This window comes from Lissotriton helveticus, chromosome 9 (assembly GCF_964261635.1).
Source record: "Lissotriton helveticus chromosome 9, aLisHel1.1, whole genome shotgun sequence".
Classification (NCBI taxonomy): Eukaryota; Metazoa; Chordata; class Amphibia; order Caudata; family Salamandridae; genus Lissotriton; species Lissotriton helveticus.
This window is the reverse complement of record NC_136070.1, coordinates 359,190,535-359,216,071: the sequence shown is the minus strand read 5'-3', so window position 1 is coordinate 359,216,071 and position 25,537 is coordinate 359,190,535. Positions and strand designations below refer to the sequence as shown.

The following is a 25,537-nucleotide window of genomic DNA, read 5'->3' as shown; positions in this document are numbered from 1 at the left end:
CAAAGTTCCAAAATTAACAAAAACTTGTGTGGTGGTGCATCCCAAACCCAAATTAGGAAAGTCTCTCAAGTTCTCAAGCTCAAAATAGGGAGTTCTGTTTTGGCTACAAAACGCAATGCGAAAGCAGTTTACCGATAGAAAAAGCTGCCTTGACCTAAATCCAGTGGAAATGGGTGGCAGCAGTGAATGCGATTGGGGTGTAACATGAGCACCACTGGCACAGTGAATTAAAAAGGCGCTTGATGCTGGAGTGGAAGCTTGGTTCGTCAATATTGAAAGTAGCATGTGCAGTGATATGCCTTAGCAGTGTTAAATAAAAGTGAACCAATGAGGAGTGCAGCGCGTGGGCCGCTTCTTACCTCTGATCCACCTCGTCAGTCCGTCTCCATGTAGGGAGCGCCAAGACCACAAAATCTAACTAATGCCCACTGGGACCACTTGCTACTGTACTGTTTTATACCCAGGTCCCAATTTCTTATTTGGGTCTACCCTTTATTTATACCTACGTTAAAACCATTCGGTCAGGAAATGGCTGAGCATAAGGTGCAAACAGTGAAAAAATGGCCAGAACCAAAGAACGTGCATGATGTGCAGTGTTGTTTGGGGTATATGAACATTTACCACAGATTCATTGAAAAGTCCTGCAAGGTTGTGGCACCCATAACCTAACTGCTATGTAAGAACACCCCTTTCACTCTTGGTCTTTCACTTGGTCTAAATAATCTGAGGAAGTTTTCCAAACATTGAAATTTGCCTTCACCACTGCACCAATACTAGCACACCCACACCCAGAGAGACTTTTTGTTGTGGAGCCTGATGCTTTAGAAATTGCTATAGGAGGGGTGTTATCATAATGGAATGAAAAAGCAGGGCAATTACATCTGAATGCTTACATTTCTCGAAAATTAAATGAAGCTGAGATCCAGTCTACTATTGCAGAAAAGGAATTGTTAGCAGTTCAAGATGCCTTCTGTGAGTGGTTACACTATTTGACGGGAGCTAACCATACCATTACAGTATATTCTGATCACCACAATTTAAATTCATAAGCCTAATACTCACAAAATGATCTAAAATACTTATTAGAACATTGTTTAGAAAGTATTGGAATGCAGCATGGATGCTGTATAAACCTAATGGCATTACTATGTATTTAAATAAACCATATATTGTGCGGGAAGCTGTCTCCCATTCATCTCCTTTTCACATTCTGACTAAATGATAGGTCCCTTTTAAATCCAGATTTGTCAAAATTACTGCTTTTTTTACTTGATCCAACAGAACTGGCATCAGTACTAACGTAGATGGATTTATTTAGTGTTACCTTATGCAAGGTTCAGTAATTGATACATGTTCCTAACTCACCATTGGCTTTTCGGATAAAAAACAAGGGCATATAAAAAACAAGGGCAAATCGGCTGGTGGCCTGGTGAAGCCATTACCCAAAGCTTTGTTTAAGTAGCATCATAAATGTTCGTTTTGGCTTTCTGATGGGCATACATTTTTCCACAAGGCACTATTGCCTCTGGAACCAAGTCAATCTGGCAATAGTAATGCCAGTGTGGTGGGAGTTGCTCTGCTTGTTGGTCACTAAACACATCCCAGAACTCAATCTATTGACTGTGTTATACCATATCTTTCTCGGCAGCCGTGGCTTCTTTGTGACAGGTCACTTGTGCCCTATGGCTGTGGGATACTGAGGTAAGCAATGCTCTTTACAATATGGAGATTAGAATGTTATGGTCCTTGCTACTCAATCAATGGCAGAATTGTGTTTCTTCAGCTATGGGGTCCCTTAAATTTCCATAGTATAGTGCACTGAATATGCTAAATTGCAATGTTTCCTTGTCTTGTTTTACCTTTAACTCAGTGCTATGGAAACAGATTGGACAGGAGAAAAGTTCACTCCCATCCACTGCCAAGACGGCCTCTGGCCTGCCTTTCTCTATGAGATGGAGTTGTTGTTCCTGAGCCAAGACATTGCCTATAAAAGTTTCAGCTGCTCCAGAATCCAACATCCCCTCCAGGGGTTTCCACAGGTCTTTTATGCGCAACTGGAAAACAACATAAGATTGTCATTATTATTGGCAAGCTTAGAGCTTAAAGAAGGGATGGTCTAGCTGCTCAAGGGTACCCCTTCGATCACCCTTGCGTACATCAGTTTTCCACAGGCAGCTCCTTGTCTTTTGGTTCCAGTACAACCTATGGTAGATAGGGTTTGTTGTTTGGTTTGAACAAACAGTCTTTAATAAAATGGCCTTTCATCCAAAATACAAACAAAAGCCATTTTTGCGCCTTTGCAATCTCTTCCTTTAAAAGAGATGCATGCAGTGTTCCAATCTCCATGGGTTTTGAAGGCACATCTGTAACTGTCACGGAAATGAAATGAAATGAAAAATTGCATTTGTATAGCGCATAACTGCCCTAGGGCCTCGCAGCCCTTACTTTTCTCAAAATTTGGTTTTCTGAGGTTAGAACAAGTCTTTGGCTGGGGATCTATTTGAGCTATCGCATTCTTCATCTCATCACGCAAACCTAGATGATAAAGCACTGCTTCTTTGCCTCCAGCCAATCTGTTTCCGCAATGAGGCATTGGAAGGTGTCATCAGGTCTTTGTTCCCTTGCCTCAGTTCCAACAGCTGTCATCTGAAAATGTGGAGGCTTTATGGTCAAATACCTTTTCAAACTCTAAACAAAAGTCATCCCAATTATACAAAATAGGATCATCTCTATGTACCAGCAGTACTGCCCATTGTGCGGCATCCACTTCCAAGTATGAAATCATGAATGCTACATGGGATTGTGCTGCAGGAAATGTTCGAGTCCGACATGTAAAGTGGTTTTGGATAAAGAATACATGTACCTTATTAACATCCCCGTGAAATCTTTCTGTGTCAGCCAATTTGATGGGCGTGTGAATGTCCATCAAAACAGGTGGAGTCATTGTGATGATGGTCCCACCCCCAGGAGACCTAGGTTGAACCCCCGTAAACCTTCCTTATCCAAGTTCAAAATGGTTTCACTGCATTAGTTCTACCTTGTCTTTCAGTGTGGCTGATTTCGCCCTTGTGGCTGCCACATCTTATTTGGACCATGACCAAATTCTTCATGGTGTTGGCCATGTTAATGTCTAACTGACCAGGAGGAATATACAGTTGTGGGCTCAATATTATGTCAATCCTCTGAATCAGCAGAATTATCAAAAAGGTCCACTTCTCGACAGCCCCAATTCTCTAGGCTAGTATATCATAGAATGTTGGGATGATCAAGCAAGGAAAGGGATGGGAGGGTTGGGAACAGGTGGGAAGGATATATGAGGGAAAAAAAGAAAGGATTTGAGCAATTGTCACAACTTCATTTTAAACTACCCTCTCTTCCTACCCTATTTGAACTGTAAGGGAACCTGGGATGTGATCCCTAAACTCCTTGTGTCTTTCATTCACTCCACTGATATGAAGGGAGATCCCAAGGGTTTAAAATGACACCCAAATTTCAGCAAGTTCGTTACACCAGATTATCCATTAAATAATGAAGTCACATTAATGGGATTAAGCGTACCATGAATATATTCACGGGTTGATCACAGGGGGCTTCTTCAACTCGAATAGTGATTCATCTCACTACCCATGTTAAGGTGATATTAGTTCATGGTTATATGCAATATCAACACTTTGCGTTGCCCATATATCATCACACTGTATATCTTATATCGAGCTACAATGCTGTCATCACTCGTATCGAGTTTATTATAACTCTAGTCTTAGTACACAATTTGCACTTAAGGTTCAACTTCTAAAAACCAAAATGCCAAGGCCTTTGTTCAGGAGCCTCCACCATCAAAGACATGACCATCAAACATCAGCAAGTACTGTTCAGCAGAAGGCCATCTACAAATTGGTGCAAAGCCCATTCAGGGTGAGCTACAGTAGTGTCTAGCACATAGGCTGCTGTAAATTAGTGCAAGTGCACCCTTAGTTCCAAAGCAGCCTCACTCGCTGAACTTTCAGGCAATAATGAGCAGCGTAGCGTATGAAGGGTTTGTCTTTCTACTGCACCCTCCCCCAAGATGGCTGCCATGCTGACACAACCTTCCAAACACAGACGTCATCCTGGGAATTGCAGTCCATGTACTACTGAGTGCTACCTTATACTCAAAAACACTCTTTCCAGACATGGCCCTGTCATGGTGCTACAATGTTTACGTAATAAACAAAAGGGGGAGGGAGAGGAGAAGTGGATTCTGTCTCCCCTAGAAATATGCATAAACAAAAGGAATCCACTAACATGGGTTCGGTGATCCCTACAGTGGTGGGGAGCATTCAGTGTTGTTTAAATACCCCTCACACACCAAAAGGCCCCTTGGTGTCATGCTTCATCATCGGGGTCTTCGCAAACCTCTACGGAATGCGGCGTGCTGCGACTCACGACTACGTAGGAGCACTTTCACGTGAACTATGTGTTGGTGTGTGTGGGGGTGATATAATGTGAGTGGTGAGGTGAAAAAAGGAAAATTAAAAAATACCTGGCTCGTGGGTTTCTGAAAATAATTTTATTCAATCCCCGGCTGGTATCGTTAAAAAGTGCAAAGGAGGTTATCCTTGCTAATTAGGGTAAGGTAACCTCACAGGTGCGTCGTCAACATGTTTCTTCAGGACAAGGATGTGCACTAGGTATCCTCACCTTACTCACATGGGTGTAGATGTAAAAGTGTGCTCTACAAAAATAAACCTAGGTGAAATGTACCTATCTGTTTTTTAAAGTTCGTTGCGCCCAATTGGCGATTTTGCTGAACTTATGATTATAGGTCTAGTAACCTCATGAGCCAGATGCGTGGTATTGGGGGTCTCCTGTCCTGCCCACTGTGGCAACGGTTACAGCAGTGCCCGGTTTGCTTCCTCCCCTCAACGCGGCTCCGACAACACTGAGTGCTACAATGTTTACGCCAAGACCCTTTCCACTCACAGCGCAATAAAGAGAACAATACATAGGGGTTTGCGAGTCCTTTTTACATTGCTACCAGTCTGTTAAACCTGTGCAAAACTCTGGACAGCATGCGGGCCATTGAGTAAACGGTGTCACCATTGCGCACATTTGCGAGCATGCCCTACTGTCCATCCCAGGGGCCGGGCTGGGTTCCTGGGGGGCTTGACATCCTTAGAAGGATACCCCAAGGTTGCGATCAGGGTCACTTTCTACAGCAAAAAGACAGCATCATATTTTATGGTTGTTACATTCTAAATATCAGTATATGTCCAGACTCTTACTCTAGAGTACTATATATGTTTCGCTGACTACTCTACTACACCTTCACAAACCTTGGATTTGTTAAGTTACCAAGTGCCCTGCAGTGGTCCTTAATAGTGCACTTATGTAGCAAAAAAAATCACAGACTATACTGTGCAATCTGTGGCATTTTGTGCAGCACTTTGCAAGTAAAGTGTAGCTTGAGGTCTGTGTGCTTCTACCAAATTTTGAGGAATATTTGAGCCAGAAGAGTGTAAATATTTAATCTCGAATGCTGCTGAGATCTACTGTTGTTACAGGGTATACAACAATTACATGTGGATATCAAGACTGGCTTGTGCGGTAATCTGCCCATGGTCGGATTTCCATAGAATGTGTGATTCTGCATCATGCAGTGGACAAATGCCACGGTTCCCAACATCACATCACTCTTGTACCAGTGACTCAGGACTAGGGATCAAGTCTGGAAATGTTAGCCTATTTTACTATAAACTGTTGCCGATGTTGTCTAATCTATTGGTTTCTTCCACGGTTACTAGCTTTTGGACCAAGTTTGGTTTATTCTGAGCATATCTAGATCCATGAGCAGAGCAAGGTATCCACGTTGCAATTACTGTTACTTTGATTTTTTCGAATAGTGTTTTTGCTCAATTTTTTTTTTTCAGTTTGGATTTTCCCATTTCTTGTTTATATTATTTGCATGTCGTTAACACAAAAAAATGGTGCTTACAAAGGCAGACAGACAGGTCAAAGGCGCAGATAAATGCATACATCAACACATCCCCCACCGTGACAATTTGGATTGTGTTTGCTCAGGAGTCCCAATGTTCCCTCTAATGTGTTTTTGTAAATGGTCTTTGTGCATGGCAGCTAAACCCATGTATGCAAGCCAGGGAGCTACCAAAATCAGTGGTATTTGCCACGTTATTTCCCACATCAAGGATTTGTTTGCAAATAAACACAAAATGTGCATATTGACTCAAATGTAGGTGTTTTTAAATAATTGACGCGGATGGTAGCAAAATATGCACCATGCTAAGCAAGCGAGTAAGCAACAGAGCAGCATAATCACAGTCAGAGGTAGCTCTTTGTCACTGTGGGAAGTTAATGCAAGAGGCACAAGCTAGTGACAGAAAATAATAAGATTTAAATCAGAGCCCATCTAACCTGAAGCACATTTCAAGTCATACTTTTTAAGTTAGATGACAAGCTGCAGAAGTTCAGAATCATAAATTATGAAATCCAATATCTGACAATCATTTTAAGAAGATAGGTGTTAGCAACCAAGACCTGTGATATTTTTAGATAATATCACGTTTCATTCTGTGTCTTGCAGTGTTGTTTGTTTACCATTGGAGTATACACTTCAAAAAAATAGCATGCAAGCCTCCAGTAGCATTGGTGTTGGAAAGCACAAACGAGGTGCATCTATAATGCTGTGTGTAAAGGATTCATATTTGAGTAGGATACGCCAGTGTCCCTATGTTCCAAACGTGCTGGTCATAGAAAGCAAACCTGCATGTGAAGGAGTCTACACTACAACACTGAGGGCATCAACAGAGATTGTTCAGGCCCTTTTCCAAACTCATTAGTGCTAATAACAAGTCCAGCGCTTATTTGTGGAAGTCTCTGTGTTGAAATAATAGCTATTAAGCATGAGGAAGAGAGGCAGTGACACGACATATGAGAAAACAGGTGGGAAATGCTGGAGAAGTCAACTAAAAAGGGATACGGTGGAGAAATTATTACAACATTTGAGGAAAAGGAGAGGAAGAGACACTGGTGAGAGCAGAATGACATTGGAAAAGAAAGAGAAATATTGGAGTGGGGAGGCTGAGGTGGTAGAAATTGAAGGGATGGAGGCCAAAAGCCACTGATGGGAGCATGTGTAGGTGGAGTAGAACACACACAGAGGTGTGGGAGACAGACACTGATAAGTTTTACCTCAATTTTTGCCTTTAGGGAGAGACTGGTGGTGCAAGGAGAGATCAGAAGAAAGAGAGAAAAAAATGCAACAAATATGGTGAAAAACCATTGAAAAGAAATAAAAAACATAGGGGGATATTATCAGGGAAATTAGCTAAATATCGCATTTCCCGCTTAGAGCGATCCTGTTTAACTCCGCCTATTGCCGGATTTAATCACTGAGATATTGCATTATTATCAAGGCATATCTCCATGGCGCTTAAATCCTGCGATAGAGGCTTGAAACAGAATTGCGCTACGCGGGAAATGCGATATTTAGTGCGTTTCCTTGATGATATGCCCCGTTGCCTCAGCCGTACAATCCACCTGCCATTAAAAATATGGCTAAGTCAGTTTCTGTCAAAATCACAGGTGTGGGTAACCTGCACTCCAAATCTATAACAAATTCAAAACAATCAACATTGCATTATTAAATAGTAAACCAAAAAGTGTGGAAATAGTGCAGCCCTCAGTAAAGCCTGGCTTGCCTCTACCAGGAAACAATATCAAAGTAATTGTTTCAAACAGAACCTGTCTGAACCTAAGGACGCACTTTTCACAAACCCTATAAGGTGTGTAACAGTTACAAAACTAGTCAATACAGATCCTTGAAAAAATATATTCCTTCAGTGTTGTAGTGATCAAACTGTTTTTGAACTCTCTTCTGTAAACAATGCATGAATAACTTCACAATGTTGATGGAGAATATTCAAACACATGCAAATAAAATGCAAGAAAATAGGAATCATAAAAATGCAACAACACAATGTTGACAGTTCCAAGCACTGTATCCTGATTTCTTTTCTTTTCAGGTATTCATTTCTTGATGCATCCAAGCAGTATTTTACAGTTCCCAATGCATTTCGGTGCTAGGCACCTTCATCAGGGGAATGCTGCAGAAATATACATATAATACAATTTTTTCTGATATTCACAATATATACACTAAATCGAAACAGGAACAAGCTTCCAGATATATTTCAAAACTGAACTCAAAGGCGTGGTTAGGCCCAAAACCACAGATTTTATATGTAACAACGAGAAAATCAGTACACATGTGACTGTATCAGCTGTAATTGCAGTGTTCAAATCATGCAATCAAAAAGAATATGCTGATTGTGCCACCCTTATCACAACTGAAGGAACTCACCTACAGGAATGCCCGACAACAGAAGCAGGATAGTTTCAATAAATATTGTCAACTTTCCACCTGTCTTTCTTTAATTTATTATGGACATGCATGAGTGAGAAAATTAAAGATGATGATCTGTTTCCACAGTTTCCCTGGGGACTAGGGAGATGTGTTCTGGGATGCCAATCCACCTGTTACTCTGGGAAGGTTAGGAAGCCAGGTAAGGCACTAGTCAGCCAGCTAGTCGGGTTTGGGCCCATCGGTACTGATGTGGTATGGAGACTCTGTGGCTTATTTACAAGCCTCTTGTGCCGCCGGTGCGTCACTTTTAATATGGGAAAAAATGACAAACCTGGTGCGCAAGGGGCTTTCAAATAAGCTCCTCAGTCCCTACATTCTGAGGTCCAGTGGTACCAAGCATAGCTCTGTTTTCAAACAGAATCCCTGCAACAATAATATTGAAAGGAGCAAAAGAGCTATGAAATCTTTTAGGTGCAATTATATTACAAGTCCACAAAGGAAAAGAGAGCCTCTGAAGAGGCAGGGAAACTGGGGAAATGAAAAACACAAAACCAAGAAAACCTTCCTGCTCTGATAAACAAGACGGGAATGCCTCAAAAAAGAATTTAAAGAGAACTGGTAAGTCGCAATAGATCCTTGTGAGTAGGACAACGCCAAACAATGTAATGTCAGGAATCCAACAGCCATTTATTAAAGAATATTGTATTAGGACATGAAACTGTCACAGTTTTAGACAACTCAAATTGTGTCAATTTAAATTACAACCCGTAATATGCGATACCCTTATGGTGTGCATTTTCCTTCTCTGCCTAATAGTCCATTGTTGGTCTTTTTCCGCGGCTATCTTCGGCCCTTTTGATATTATCTTGGCTTTGGACTATATGGTTTTCTGTGCGTTAGTACAAGTGACTCTTCTTTTTGCTAATCAGCACTAGCGTTTTCTTTATTCTTCCTCATTTTATGTGCTTATTATGTGTGGAGAGGTGGGTGTGCCCACTCATTATTTCAATTTTTTTGATACACTTGGCTGCTGTCCTGGCCGGCCCCATACTACTTAGAGCCCAGTTTTCTTTTACCTGGATAGTGTCATGTTATTTTCATTCATGTGTCTTTTTTGAGGCATTCCCGTCTTGATTATCAGAGCAGGCAGATTTTCTTGGTTTTGTGTTTTGCATTTGCATTACAATGCACTTCACTCCAGGAAGGGGAGTAAGCAGCTCTGCAGACCACGGTCTGAACCCTGAGTTACACTGCCCTCCTTAAGTGTTCTCTCTCCATTTGTTATGGAGCAGGAGTACTGCTCCCGTACCAGCAAGATCCTTTGTACTGCCCACCAAGAACAAGCATTGGCAAAGACAACAGGTCTGGTGCTGACCGCTAGTCGTCAGGCAATTCTTGTTTAGTAATGGTTTTTAAAAATCTTAATTTTTCAGGAGTACACTGGCCTTCATCTAATTCAAAAGAAAAAAATATTTTGCTTCAGGCAAATAATATTTTATAATGAAAGAACACTCCCTGTAACTGAAGATAGCTACTTAAAAAGTCAGTCAGTCTGGCCTTGGCTGCAGGAAGAATGTGAGAAGAAAATATAGAAGGAGATAGAGAGAAGTGGAGCGGGAAGAGAAAGAAAAAAGAAGAAGAAAGAAAAATAATGATTAAAGAAAGGAAAGAGGGAGAAAGACAGAAAAAAAGAAGTACAGCAAGGAGGAAAGAAAGAAGTAAGAAAGAAAATAAGAAGAAGAGAAAAAAGTAAAAAGAGGAGAACAATACAGGTTCAAATGGACAAGGTCGGGTATACTGTGAAATAGCAGCAGTCAAAAAAATAAAACACTCCAAAAGGAATTTACAACAGTATTGGCAGGAAATGGGATCTGATAAAGATGGAATGTGGAGCAGAAGCATACTTCTACAACATTAGTCTTTAAACACAAAGGCAACATTAAGGAAAAACTAAAATATTGACACTGACGGGAACTAGCTTGTGTGCTGATGTGCTCCTTGTAAGAGAGCAAGATGCAGTCACTCAAAATGGCTTAAGTATGCTGACCCACTGCTCCATGCAATAAGTAGTGGAGAGCCGGAGCAAAATATGAATGACACACAACAGACTAACGGATGAAGAGAGATGCTGAAAGCCCCTATATGTAAGTATATTATAAATATTTTAATAAAATCAAACAGTCTTGACTAACGCTGGACCTAAACATGAGATGTAGAGGTGATTTTGGCATTTTGGCCAGAGCTGCCGCCTTTGGAATGGGGAAAAGTGGTTTGAGTCTTGATGTCGGCTCAACATTCTGTGTTTCTGGGCAAATCATTGAACCTTGCTGAGACAAAAAAAAAGTTAACATTATCTTGTGTAATTTAACTGGTGCTCAGTAAAGAGCTGTAATACCTTTGGGTGAATCTGTATTATATAAAACTGCAAACATTAGAGAAAGCTTTCCATCTTGCTACTGCTTCAAAAAAATTAGAGTTGTTTTCTTGATGCATGCTCCAGCAGAGATCCTGTATGCTGGGAAAGAGTAGGGTGTGCCTGTGCGTGCATGTGTACACCCTACAGGGAACATAGCTCAGAATGAGTGGTACCCATGATTCAGGAATATCTACGGGACCCCTACAAAATGTAGCCTTTACGAGACTTGAGACTAGAGATGATTTGAATCTGCAGATCTTCAATTTGTGGAATTCCACGGAGTTACATACAAAACAAAACTCCTCAAGCTTCTGCACAGTTCTGCCACAATTGTGGACATGTGCACATCGTACTGCTCACGCTGCGATTTAGTGCCGGTAGCATTTTCAAGGCAAAAAAATAAGCAAGAACATTATTACACTCTACATAAGAATGTTACTGCCACTCACGTAGAACATCTAGTCAAGAAACAGTGCCCTGATAGTGACTACGCCTGTGACTGCCTGTGTTAGGATAACTCTCTGTAAGTCCTCCTAGCAAACAGAAATCGCGCTTGGGGATGCCAAGTTTTGTGTTCACTCTCCAGCCTCACAGGATTTAATATTCTGCGGCATTTGACAGAAACTGCCTAGAGCTCCGTGTTACAAGAGAAATGCAGAGTCAAACAATGCCGCCAATTCCGTGAGCAGAATTACATTTTCCACCTGGGCCCACTACAGACCTTCTTATTTCAAATATCTTGCAGCCACTCATATTTAACGTAATTTAAAATGTTCTCCTTTCACCCTCACCCAACGGATGCTTAAGTTTTCCAAAATGCCAATTGATGTTGAATATAAAGGCTCACGTGTAATTAAAACATTTTCATTTTTTAACAGTACTTTCAGCTTATACCTGCCGAAGTTTTCAATCTCAGCTACAAGCGACCTAATGGAGGTGCTTATGAAACTTGGCATCACTGAAGTCTTCTCTGACATGGCAAATCTTTCTGGAATTACCGGACATAATAACTTGAAGGCATCCAAAGTAAGATTTTCCAACAACAGTTACTCTTTGTCATGGAAGAATTATTTTTTATTTTACATTTTGCCTGGTACTTGTTAAAACAGAGTCAATGGACTAAATATAAAATACTTCAAATGTTGGTCGAATGGTACTGAGAGGAGTATTTAGAAATGACATTTTGTATTTGTTTTCAAGTCACAGGTCGCTATTTCAACAATGTTACCTCAGCCCTTCAGAATCCTTCTTAGGAAGATACATGAGTATCATTAAGTAAGGTGATGATTATAAGACGCATTTTGCACAATACAAATCATCACATATATGTGGTAGAAAGGAAAACATATACAAATATGTTTATTATAAACAATTAATGATTCAAGTGCAACACAAGTTTATGTGTAAGAATGCAACACATGCCACTTGTACAATTTGAGGCTGTAAACAGCACAACTATATAATTGAATGTTTGTCACAGTTGACAACATAGTGGTGTGTGAGTTAAATTCCTTAAGTGAGGTACCGTTATTATGAAAAACAATCTGCCACCATTGTCGGCGCCCTTACCTAAGGATTGATAAAGGTGGATATGTGATAATTGTAGTACAAGCGGAACTTGAAGTGCATTGTGAAAAAGACAGCTTAAGTGTTTACAAAGTATCTTACCCTCTTGAGGTGCATGCACAATTTCAGTTCAGCAGTATGATCCAAGAATACTCAGAGACATCTGCTTTGGACGTGGTATACTATTAGACGCCACTGCAGTTAGACCCATCACGTGCTACATGCAGTGAGTCTTGAGGAAACGTTGTACTGCTCACATCTGTGCTCTATTTGTTCAGATAACATGAGCCAGAATGAAAATCCAAATGCATTGCTTATGGCAGGCTCTATCATTTCCTTCAGTAGACTTTTTGCAAGTTAGAGATCAGTTGATAGTCCAAGGTAGCTACTACTCATTTTGAAGTTTAACTTAATAGAGACGACAATTCTTCAACTGTAAATGCCAGTTTAAAACCGGCTCTGCCCACTCAAGTAAGCTACATTGTATCCAAATCCCACTCTAAGGCCCCCATTAGGATGGCGGGCGCATCCTAATTGCCCCCACGGGTCCCCCGCCCTTATGGCACGCGGTCCCTTTCGTCTGCCCGCCATCCTAATGGGGGCCTTAGAGTGGGATTTGGATGGGCTCCTCAACTTTCTTGTCTCTTTGGATTCACTGTGACTGATTTTATATCTTTCCTCTTTCTTTTCCCACCCCTTGTGGAATATTTGGGCCTTGCGTGAGACCGAAAGAACACTGACCATAGAATAAAGCTTATACCAGAAAAGGTTCAAAGTCAAAATCATGAAGGTTTATTTAACATTCAAAATTGTTCCAGAAAGCTATAATACAATTAGTTAGTTATTTCAAATCAAAATGTCAATGAATTTTCAAAATAAAAAAAATGTGAATTGGCATAGGACTCAGTTTCTATTCTAGTTAGGTAGACATAACCAGATATGGTCAAGTAAAAGGCAACATAATGTATTAGCAAGAGGACTGACATGAAGTCTGCCTTTGCAGACAACAAAAGTACCTACAAAGTTTTGCATCACAAAGCAGGCCAATTTGGGGGCTGCTCCTCTATGTAAACGGGAAGCTAAAAAAGCATGTGACATAATTTTTCGAACAGACAAATTTCACTTTCGAACGGAGGTCCTAGCCATGACGGATGTTCTTAACCCATGGAACTCCCTCTTTTGGCCCCAGGAGCTGGGCGACACTCCAGCCCCGGCCCCAGTAGTTAAGAGTCTGGGAATTAAAGTTGACGCCAAACTCACAATGGCCAATCAAGTCTCCACTGTTCTTGGCACCTGTGTTGGCCTACTTAGGAGACTCTACCCCATTTTATCATTTTCCACCATGAGAACAGTGATATCCGCCATGATCCTAGCCCGCCTTGATTATGCCAATTAATTATACATTGGACTGCCAGACTCCTTAGTGGGCAGACTACAAATAGTAATGAACGATGCTGCCAGACTCATCTACAAACTTCCAAGGCATACGCAAGCATCACCCCTCCTTCAAAGCCTCCACTGGCTGCCTCTTAAACAAAGAGCAAAATTTAAGGGCCTCTGCATCGCTCACAAAGCAATTCATGGCCAGGCCCCTGTGTATATTAAACAACGGCTTAAGAAATATGTACCTGGCCGCTCGCTTAGGTCCTCCACGGATAGCCTTTTAAAATGCCCACGCTTCAACTACGTCACCAAAGGAGGACGAGCTTTCTCTAGCCTCATTCCCACTCTCTGGAACAAGCTGCCTAGCCACCTCCGTGCGGAAAGCCGCCTTCGTTCCTTCAGAAAGCACCTAAAGACCATCCTGTTCACAGAATCTCGGGCATTATCGCCCAGGTAATCTACCTGGTGCCAGCGCCTACCTTCTTACAGCGCTTAGAGACCTTTTGGTATTAAGCGCTCCACAAATCCAAATTAACATAACATAACATAACTGTCAACATGGTGTTAAATTAATGTTACATCACAATTTCCAGTGGTAAAACAGCAAGCCCATCCCATGGAAGTTACTTTTGTGCTAGTACTAATGAATCATCCTGTATTACGCTAAACAAGAGAAAACAATGGCACATTTAAAATATGTACCCAAACTCCAGTAGCCAGGGAAAGTGGCCTTGTAAAGATACAGTCTAGCTCTGCTCCTTCCTTCAGACTATCAGAAATGAGAAGAATCCATTTTAGATGTACAGCAAAAATAAGCCCTTAAACTACTTAAAATGACGATATTTAACAAACATTTTCAAGGAGAGCTGAATGGAAGTGAATGTGAGGCCAATTCTTGTCAACTTAAAAAGCTTTGGTATGTCAAGTACAGCTCAATTATATTATTTACAACCTATTCATGTTAACTAAACACACACAATTTAATAATTCAAAATACATTTTGACAATAATGCGAATGGGTAACATAAACAAACAGGACTATGATTGAATTCATTATGAGACCTGGCAGCAAAATACTTTAATTTCGTCAGAAATCATCCCTTCCCCATAGAAACCATTTATAGCAGCATCCTTGCTGCTCTGCAGTCAGCCATTTCATCCCAGAATTTAGAAAGTGATCCTCAAAATAATTCCTTTAATGAGGTATTCAGAAACCTCTACAAATTGTGTACAAGTACCCGTGCTGGGACTGTATGATGATGGGCTTTGCGGCACAGCACAGAGTGAAGCATCAGTTTTTTGCGCCTCAAGTGCGTTAATATGAATTTATTTAACTCATTATTTCTCTGAGTTAGTTGTGTTTTTTCAAATAGCACAGCCCAGAAACAGAGAGAGGCAAAACATGCTCAGTGTATCCGAGCTGTACTATCTAAAAATAAAGCACTAAGGGCCTGATAACGATGATGGGGGACTGCCACTGACAACAGGTTGGGCGCACCCATTTACAAAAGGATGGCGGTCAGACGAAAGTGCAACCGCCATCTTAATCAGCGCCTAGGTCAGAGAAACTTTGGGTGAAAATGAATTCCCTTTACTTATTTCAGGTGGATTAAAGAGATGTTCAACTTCAATACAAATGCATACATAACTGGGGAGGTATCATGATCACATTTTAGATCGAGCATTCGAGACCTCATGTATATACTTTAGTATATACTTATATGTGTATGTACTTTGTGGGCTCTGGAGATCAGCCCTAGGACTTGTCTTCTTCCACTTAGGGACTGTTTTCTGTTCAACTGCCTCTATTTGACTGTCTTGATAGAAAACGACCAGTAGAGGTCAGTAAAATGCCAGATTTGCTTTGTGCTTGTTCAACTGCCTCTATTTAACGGTCTTGATAGAAAACGACCAGAAGAGGTCAGTAAAATACTAGAATTGCTTTCTGCTGAGGGACTTTTTAAAAAACAAATTCTGGCAACTTGCTCTATTTAACTTTCTTGATAGAAAACAACCCGGTCAGTAAAATACCAGACTCACCGTAGCATTCTCTAGATTCCAGTCCATAGAAATTGTCTTTCACGAGCACCCGTAGACAATAATATTTTTTTTCAAAATCTTGTGTTTCAGTGATATGACCACTGAAGGCCCTGATTTTATATTAAAAACAGAGCTTTGGACTATACCATTTCCCGCTGAAAGGCAATATTTCTCTCCATGTGGTCCTATATCTGGTGTGTCACGCAGTTTGGTGCTTACTTTCCCTCCATGTTAAAGAAGAGTAGATGTTTCAGCACCCAGGCTAAAGTGCTGCATAGCTAAATGCATGTAAGGTCCCAAAGGAGAGACTGATTGAATTGCAAACGCTTGTTCTGCACTGCACTGGGTATAGAAGGGATCAGTGTGTTTCTTTTCGATGTCTTTAGCGCATACATTAAATTAAAATATCGCCACATTTTTGTTTTGCTGGCAACAAAGCTTGGAACCATATTGCAGTAATTGTCTCTTTGTTTTTCCGAGCTGTTCTGTCAGCAGAGCATTCACTAACTCAGAGATATTCCGAGTTAATGTATGCATTAGGGATGCCAAAATGGTTCCTTCTGTGCAGGCTCACCACAAAAAACAGGATCAATATACTGCCTTGGGTGTTTTTATATTATGTTTATTATAGTGCTATTGTTGGTAAATGGAGGTGGGCAGATGGTATTATTTTCTTCAGCTGACTGTAAATCAAATATGAGTTACTTCACTTGCAAGGCAAAGATCAGTTGGGAGTAAAAAAAAAAGTAGCATGCAAGGGGTGGGTGGGGCAGAATGCGGTGTACACTATTCAACAGATGAACAATTAATTTGAGTATAAGGACGTGCATAAAGGACACTTTTGGTCTTTTCTATGGAGGTAATAAATAAAAAGCAGGTTTAGAGTGTTTATTTCTTTACCAGACTGGCAATATTACAGCACAAAACTTTCCAGCACCGGTCTACAATGGATGATATATACTAGCTTTAAAGGAGCCTTTTTTCAGGCTCACGGGCCCTGATTCTGAAAACAATTGGTAAATCTGCACCCTGAGATTCACGGTTTTGCATTGGTATAGATTTACTAATTTCACAACTTCACAAACATTTTGCAGGTTAAACATGGAGATCTCCATTGGGTTTCTATGAATTCTCCTGGCATTGATTTGGACATGCTTGTTTTGATTTCAAGAAGAGATATGTGTTTGCAGGGTAACCTGCAATAGAAATCAAGCAAGGGCACATTTTTCTGTTTTACACATCAGCAAATTATTGTTGCTTGTGGCACAACCCTCTCCTCCTCCTGCTACACCACAATAAAAGTGAATTGGGTATCATCAGTATACATACACAATTTGGTCTCAGTCTAGTGAGCTGGGCGTATATATATATATATATATTAAAGAGTGGCTGTGGAGGGCATGGTCAAGCTGAGCATGTAGCTGGCAGCAGGCTATTTAAGCTACTTTCCACCTCAGGAGCATGGGCCCTCTTAGGAGCCCCCCCCAACTATTGTAGAGCATCTTCGCCATCACCCACTCTGCAGAACTGGAACTCTGGGCCACAGAGGGGCTTTATTGTGAGTTTGTGAATGGTGTAGCTTGTGCCACCGCCACCGTGAAGGCGGCATCCAGCTTTCATCACCACTGCGCCTGCCCGGGCTCCTGCAAGAGCTATCTGCGTGACTGTCCTAATGACTGCAACCTTAATTAAGTGCTGATACTCTGACAGCAGGCCTCTGGGGCTCCTTGGGAGTGATTTAGCGCTTCTGCTGCTGCCCACTCCTGAGTGCTGCTGTGACAGGACTGGCCTGGATTGTGTCTGGTGGATTGAGGAGGGTTAAGCAGGTGAAGCTGCTGGTCTTGGAATGGCAACTTGCCCCTTGTCTCCGCTTTGGCTGACTAGACCCTGGCATGGTTCATGTCTTGTGCACACACCTTCATGTGGCAACCCCCGACCACTGCCAGCAAACACTGCCTTGTACCCTGCAGGCTAGTGGCTGCCCTGGAACTCTGTCATTTTGAGAGCAACACTTGGCCTGAGAAGCTAGGTCTAAGTTCTCTGCCTTGCTTATCCAAGGCCCCAGCACAGAGTATCAATGAAAGCACTTCAGTATTACTCAGCCCTCCTGCTGCATAGCTCAAATCGACTTTAATGACTGCTGACCCAAAAAATATAATTATGTCAGTGTGAATATATTGCCTTCAAGGCCTAGGGGTCTCTAGAGCCCACTCTACTCAGCAACATCTCCCCAGAACCAGACGGGTGTCCATGGAGGAGACGCCAAGCAATAGCTTAGTTTTTTGGTAGCAGTCACTGATTCAACTCTTAATCCTATAGCAGCACCAGGATGGATCTCCGGTATTTCTCATTGCCATATAAATAGATTTGCTTCCCCGCCAGGTGGTGGAGAGTGGAATCAGTGCAGCCTCCACCACTAACAGCACGTACAACAGGGGTATTGTCCTAGCAATTGCATTCAGCCCTAACTCCCTTCTCACAGCTATTTCAAGAGGACACCTCTTAAAATTGGTGGAATACTGCTGTACACATTGTCTATGGTTCCCCTCACCTAGTCCATTCTCAATGCCTCTCTGACACACATAGCTGCGCTACCCCTCTATGAGAGAAGTAACTGTGAACTGTGCATTGCTACCAACAGATCTTGAGGACACTATGTTAAATGAACACCCAGAAACCTTCTTTTAAAACTCTAGCCACACTTCCACACTGGGACAAGCACCTTACTCAAACCTTCCATAAAGACAACATCTATTTAACACCATCTTCAGGTGGCGATCTCCTTATCTTCTTGACCTAAGCAACAGCTTTGCATTATGACCCTAACACCTCTGGATAATCTCTCACTAAATAGGAACAGAGCTAAGGGCAAGCCCCCAAAAGAGGGCTCAGAGACTGGCATGTGGTATTGCATAACAGCATGTGAAATAGTGAACAAACAAGATTATCCCCTAGGGTAGCAGTGGGACTTCGGCAACACATATCACCCAAGAATACATGCAATGCTTTTTGACTAAAATCCGATCTGAAATAGGTTTCCTAAAGTCAAACTTCAAATCGTGCCTACACAAATTCCAAAAGAGCATCAACAAACTAGGAAACCAAGTGAACAACCTTGAACGCCCTGTGTACATGCAAACAGAAGATCAAGAGAAGGTCTGGCAAAGAGTACAAGCACTGGAAGAACAAATTGCTGATTCTACACCCAAAGCAAGAAGACCTGGAAAACTGAAGCCATCTGCTTTTGCAACATTTCCAGGGATTTCGAAGGTCAGGCTATTGTGGACTTCATCAAAGATCTTCTACAGGCAATCGGAGGTGACCACAGATGCACCACTGCTCAATCCAAATCAGGCCCACAGTACATTTACCAGCACAACTGAGGTAGCTGCTCCTTTTGTGCTGCAATTCGCAAATTTTACAATTCTAGGTGACTAATGTTATGTCAATGACCCTTCGGGTAAAGCTGCACTCAAACTACTGGAGGCAATGAAGAAGCTAACTCTTCAGCACAGGTTGTCTGGCCCTTATAACAAAGGGAGGTATAATATAGATATAATTGTTTCCAACTGCTTACAGTTAGAAGTTGATAAGCCACTCTGACTTATTTAGTCTGATCATTCCTTAGTGCATTTTATCACGGATGCTATCTGGATCTTATAAGAGAGTTTTCAATCCTCCACTTTCAAAGTGACCGTGGCACAAAATTACTGAGACTGAATTAATTAATGCTTTAGATTCAAGTGTGCTAAGTTATACTGAATATGGTAACATTAGATTCCAAGCCAGCCGGCTAACTTAGCAATACGATTCCAAGCACAGCAACCACGTTGTTCAACACCTGCTCATGTTAATAGTCCCGCCCCAGTGGCCGTGAGCAAAATACCATGCAGGTATTTGCAGGTTGAATCCGCGATCTGCCTGTGAACAAGAATGAGAGACATTCAAAACACGTGAGGCTGAAATATTTTTGAAATATGGTGCAAACTGACTGCCTGTGATCCTCAATAAAGATGGAGTAAACTCCCTGCGAGTGGTATCTTCACTGGGGTAACCTGTGTTTGGAGGGAGATATATATATTTCACTTATCTTATTTATACTAGGCTGCATGGTAAAGGTATGTGTGGTAAAGGCATGCATGGTAAATGCCTGCATAGTAACCTTGTGCAACCATCCACTAAAATATTACTGCGAGCACACCTTTGATACATTTCCGAATGGGTGGTGAGAGCGCGCTCGATACATAAGGGTCTTTTATGGGACTTAGCCTGTCTCCCTCAGCATGCTAGACCGAAAAGCACAGCTATAGCCACCCTGACTAAAATGGACCTCAGCATATGGGACCATAGAGCCATCAAAAGGTGACATACCACTTTTCCCTCTCCAGAAATATCTATCATTCAGAACCGTGATTTCACTCCTGCTGCAGATTCTACGTTATTTCCTGACTCGGTGGAGGGAAAATTCAGAACTTTATGGGAAATATTCCATTGAGCACCTATTACACCTCTTGAAAAATATAAGCAAGACTTCCAAATCCAAATCACTGGTACAAAGGGTCTGGTCTCCACGAGTTACTACAGCCTCCGACACGCAAAACTCATTGCCATCCATCTATACCATCTAGACGGTCCAAGGACCTGGGAAGGAAAATGCCAACTAGGAATTGCCGATCAGGATATACCGAATGTATCCATATGTGTTAATATAATGTTGGTCTTGCAATCAGGCAAGAGGCACCTTTCTCCATTTATGGTAGTCTTTTTCCCTGGTCCAAACATTTAGCAGGAAATACTAGCCCATATTGGACGGACTTTGGATTACCGACTTTTGGCAGACAAATCACTGTTTGCCCTCTTCTGGCAGAAACAAGATCCCCCACCTAGCTCACTATGGTATGAACTAGCTATGGTAAAATAAACAAATACTATATTGCATACAATAAGACATTGTCCCATAAGTGAAGGCTTGCTAATAGGTTATACAATTGGAGCATCATTATTTTATATCACAGTGGCTTAGATTGAACTGAAGTATAGGCTTACACCTCCCTCCCTAAAAGTGATGATTCATATCATTTCGCTTTCCTCACCTACTAGTACTAAAGAAGACACACTCATTGCATCATCACATAAGTCTGGTGAGATATTTTTGACACTGATTGGATCTTTCTTGACATCTTTGTATATGTGTTCTGAATCTCCCTCTCAAGGGACTTACCAGTCTGTGCAAATATATTCACCCTGCCTACCCTCAGTTTAACATACAGATCCCCATCTTATCCTTGGTATCTTCTTCCAGCCCTTCTCCTTTTCCCCCTCTTTTTCGATCCATTTTTCACTTAAATGTTATGTTTATATGGTAGTTTGGATGGAGCAGGGGGTGGGTTTAATATTTATTTTATTTTGACTATTGCAATTGTATGTCTTTTTAATTTATGATGGATGAAGTTTGTTTATGCTAACATAACTTGTGATACCATCTCTTGCACATCACACGATTATATGCACAATTGCTTGGCTTTTGTTGTATTATTATAAAAGTAAATAAAAAGATTTGAAACAAAGATTGGCTGTGAAAGAATCGAACCCTAGGGATTAATTTGATTTGATTGAGAAGAGAAGTAAAGAACAAAATGCAATAGTTGGTGCTCCAACAGAAACAAACTCAACCAGGCCAAGGCTGTACCTTTATCCCTATATCAAAAATTCTTGAGAAAAGAATAGTATGGCCAATAGTATTGAAGGCTGCAGAACGGTCCAGAAGAACAAGTACCATGTAGCCGTTTGGCATCCGTTAGTCTTTGCAAATCATCCAAGATGGAAACCATAACAGTTTTTACTCTTGTCAAGGTGGAAGCTAGCCCGCCAGGAGTCCAGGAAGTTGTGGTGTTTCACAAGACAATGTAATTGATTGAAGACTAATTTTCTAAGCATTTCAACACATATGGAAGAAGAGAGATACCTCAGAAATTGCTGGGATCAGTCAGATCCAAGGAGTGTTTCTTTAGTTTAGGTTTAATGAGAACTTTCATCCACAACTCGGATACTTGGATGATTACTTCTACCATGATGTTGTTTGTCCTTGTCTGGATGAACAGAGGGTGTTATAGTAGATTGATAAATGGCTGGCAATTGTAGCTTGTGAATTATTCTAAAGATATCTTTGGACATGTTACAGGCTTTGTGTAGGTATTAAGAGTAATACAGTTTTTGCTCCCCTCTTAATTTGTCATGGATGCTCGTAATCCTTGGGGACATGGGGTATATTTATCAATATTAACTCTGGGCTGTGAACTCCACTCCGCTCAAGGAGATTGCGGAGTTTTCTGCACTCAGAGCTCGTGGAGTTCCAACAACTCCAGTCTGCGGAGCGGAGTTTTTTCCTCGTTCGCGTCCGTCAACGTCATGTTGGTGAGCACGAGCAAGGAAAATCAACCTCCTGGCGAGATTTTTCCTTGTTTGCAATTGTCAACATCAAGTTGGCGAATACGAGCGTGGAAAATCAACCTCCTGGCGAGATTTCTCAATGAGGGGGTTCAGGTTTCTCATTGAGAGTGGTTGTGAATGCTCATGACTGCTCGCGTTGAGAAACTGCCCGTTCGCGTTGAGAAAGCTGCCAGTCAAGCAGCAATCTACTTGAGCGGCAGAAAAGAAAAACAGGGACCACTTGCACTATGCATGGTGCCGTTCGCAATGATTGCACATTGCGGACAAGCATCCAGCACTGTGCAATCACCGCAAACAGCATTTTTTTATTGTACTTCAACTCTTGCAGAGCTCCGCGTAGTGCGGCAGAGTTTTTTTTGCACCACTTTACAGAATTCCGCGTAGTGCAACTCCGTGAACTCCGACCCAGGGTTAATCAATATGTCACGCAATGCAGGAAGCCACCTTGCTGTACTGCCCTGTGTGACAGGGAAAGAGCAGGGATGCGCTGTGTTTAACATAATGCAACGCATTCCTGTCTTTTACCATTGCTGGTGCACAATGTGCTGCCTAGCGCCAACTCAGGTACTCTTGCACAATGGTGGAAAGATGCCTGCATTGTAAGCAGGATTGTTGTTGCCCAGGGAGGGACACCTTCCTGCACAAAAATAATACCCTGAGGCATTTTCCTTTTTTAATATGTGGGGCAAAATGAAAAAACAAGGAGAAATAAACATATTTTTCCTCGTTGCTCCTCCCTTTGTGATGCATAGCACTATTGACACCTTCTGAGGTCTAACAATTATGGTAAATCTGGAAAGGCACCAAAATCCAAGGGTGTTGCATGGTAACACCCTTGCACGACCCATGATATACCTCCCAGGGGAAGAAAAACGCAGCACAATGATTTGCATTGCGTTGCGTTCCGTTACTTCAGATATATCAAGCCGCGCTGGGTCACTCAAGGTGGCCTTGCGTGGCTTGGTAAAATGCACTTAAGGGTTGCAATGCACATGCACCCCTTGGCATGGTGCGAAAGCGGCCCAAGCCTTTAGTAAATATGGCGCATAGTTTAGTTCAGGCCTTACGTATATTATCTGCACTATTGGCTTTGCAGTTGGTAGAAAATCAGTTTAGTTTCATCAAGTTCTGGGGAAAACTAGGTTATTTCTTGCTCTGATGATTTTAGTCTAGTTTTCTAAAGGCCCAAAGAAATCTCAGGTTTGTGTACTGCATAGAACATAAACTTTCAAACCAGTAGCTGGTATCTTGGTGTAAGTGCATAGGGGCCTCTATAATAACAAATCATGCAGCGTAGCAAGACATCTTGCTTCTCTGTGATGCGTGATAGGGTGGATAAGCGTCATATCTAACATTGTGTGGCGCAGTCCTGCCTTTTCTCTGCACTGGCACACAATGTGCTGCCTAGTGCCAGGGACACCTTCCTGCACAAAAACAATTCCCAGGACATTTTTCTTTTTCATTTTTCTTTTTCTTTCTTTTGCATAATGCAGCACACATAGAATGAGGAAAAACGAGGAGAAATTGGCATATTTCTCCTTGTTACGCCTACCCTGGAAAGGAATAGCATTTTGGAGCATCCCCAGGTATACCAGTAATGGTAAATCTGGGAATGCGTAGAAATACAAGAATTGTTGCTTGGGAAAACCCACGTACCACCCATGGAACTGCTCGCTAAGGCGCGTAACGCAACACAGTCATTTGCGCTGCTTTGCGTTCCTCCAGATTTATCAAGCCACTTAGGTGATAAATCACACTTAAAGGGTTGAGTCCTGCTTGCACCCAATTGCATAGTGGAAAAGCGATGCAACCCTTTGATAACTACGGCCCTTTATTTCTCCAAAAGGATGCAGACCTGCCTCAGGACTTCAATTATCTTTTTCATATTTTTTTTTATTGTATAATGGTACAGCTTATTTTGTATCTATTTCCCCATAACAAGGATTTTTTGTGTTAAATATAAAGTATTTTTATTTTATCTTTCCCGTTTGACTTGCATTGAGGTACATGGGGAAAATATGTAGCAGACTGTTATGGCAGTGTTTGTCTGATTGGACTGTTACAGCGAAATAAGGGCTTTCTATTTAGTGGCCCAAAAGGGATGAAGACACATATTAATATTCAAATGGATTTTAAAAGCAGAGACAGACTAACGCATATCCTGATCAGCAAGAGTGAAGAAGAAAGAGAAAAGGGAAAGATAATAAAAGAGGGAAAATAGGTTTGGATTGCCTTCTGTTTGTCTATTTATATTTGCAGTGCAGTGTTCTTTACCGTTGCACAGCTTGTTCAGAGCTAAACTCCTGCTAATTTATTCCGGCACAGCATAAACTACCAAATACTCATTTCCAGTGGGGCATGGTGTCTCATTCATCTATGGATTTACGGTCAGCTCAGGCCCATGCACCTTCCAGCCTTCATTGTCCTGCTCTTCCTTTCGTACGGTGTACACCTTTTATGTTTTTACCGTCCTGAACTGTTGAATTTTTATATGAGAGTAGAATTTTAAATGCCACTCTACAGGAACAAACGATTAGTAAAAACCTATCTGATGTTCGTTTATCAAAAATAGCATGCTTAAAAAAGTGTCCATATGAAGGAATTTCAATCGAGTATATATTTGTATATGCATTGGTTATGTATTAGGGGTGCAGAGAGAATAATAAATCATGCAGGAACATACATCTCTGGTTCCATAACAACTAATATAATCACTCAAATACGTATTAGTAGCGTCCCCAACCTTTTAGAGTATTGTAACCATTTTTATGCTTACTTTTTAGGTTGTCCACAAAGCTCTTCTCAACATTGATGAACAAGGCACAGAGGCAGCAGGAGCCACCGCCATTGAGATCAAGCCAAGATTCATTCCCCGACCGATAATATTTAACAAGCCTTTCCTGATGTTAATTACTGAAGAAATCACCCAAAGTATCCTCTTCATGGGAAAAATCATCGATCCTACTAAAGTGTAATTCAAAACCAGCCATGTAATCAAATACACAGCGATACAAATAAAATATGATATCACCTCAAATGTTTTTTTCCCAGCGGATTTTATTTATCATGTAAAAAACAGCATTAGCACTCACGATAAAAATGCAGCATTAAATGTAAAAATTAAATAAGCATTCGCAAAGGCATTATGTGTGGATTTTGGGCCCCACTTATAGTTTAGTGGACAGGGTACTTCATCATGTTTGCTTCTCCACGAATCCGTCGGACCTCTCGCCTCATTTTGGATGGGTGGACCTTAAATATTCAGTCATTAGAGACCCCTTTGGCCCTGTTCATGGAATACTTCCACTTATGGGCCGACA

At 41.4% G+C, this 25,537-nt stretch overlaps 1 protein-coding gene across 1 annotated transcript in view; it reads left to right on the top strand.

Annotated features, from left to right (window-relative positions):
* Positions 1-25,254, top strand: part of LOC144781325 (alpha-1-antitrypsin-like) — a 150,885-nt gene extending 125,631 nt beyond the window's left edge. Inside the window, exons 4-5 of the mRNA XM_078660102.1 lie at positions 11,657-11,804; positions 25,001-25,254. Coding sequence (XP_078516228.1) covers positions 11,657-11,804; positions 25,001-25,192 — 340 coding nt within the window. The 3' untranslated portion in view covers positions 25,193-25,254. The remainder of the gene's footprint in view (positions 1-11,656; positions 11,805-25,000) is intronic.
* Positions 25,255-25,537: the final 283 nt, after the last annotated feature.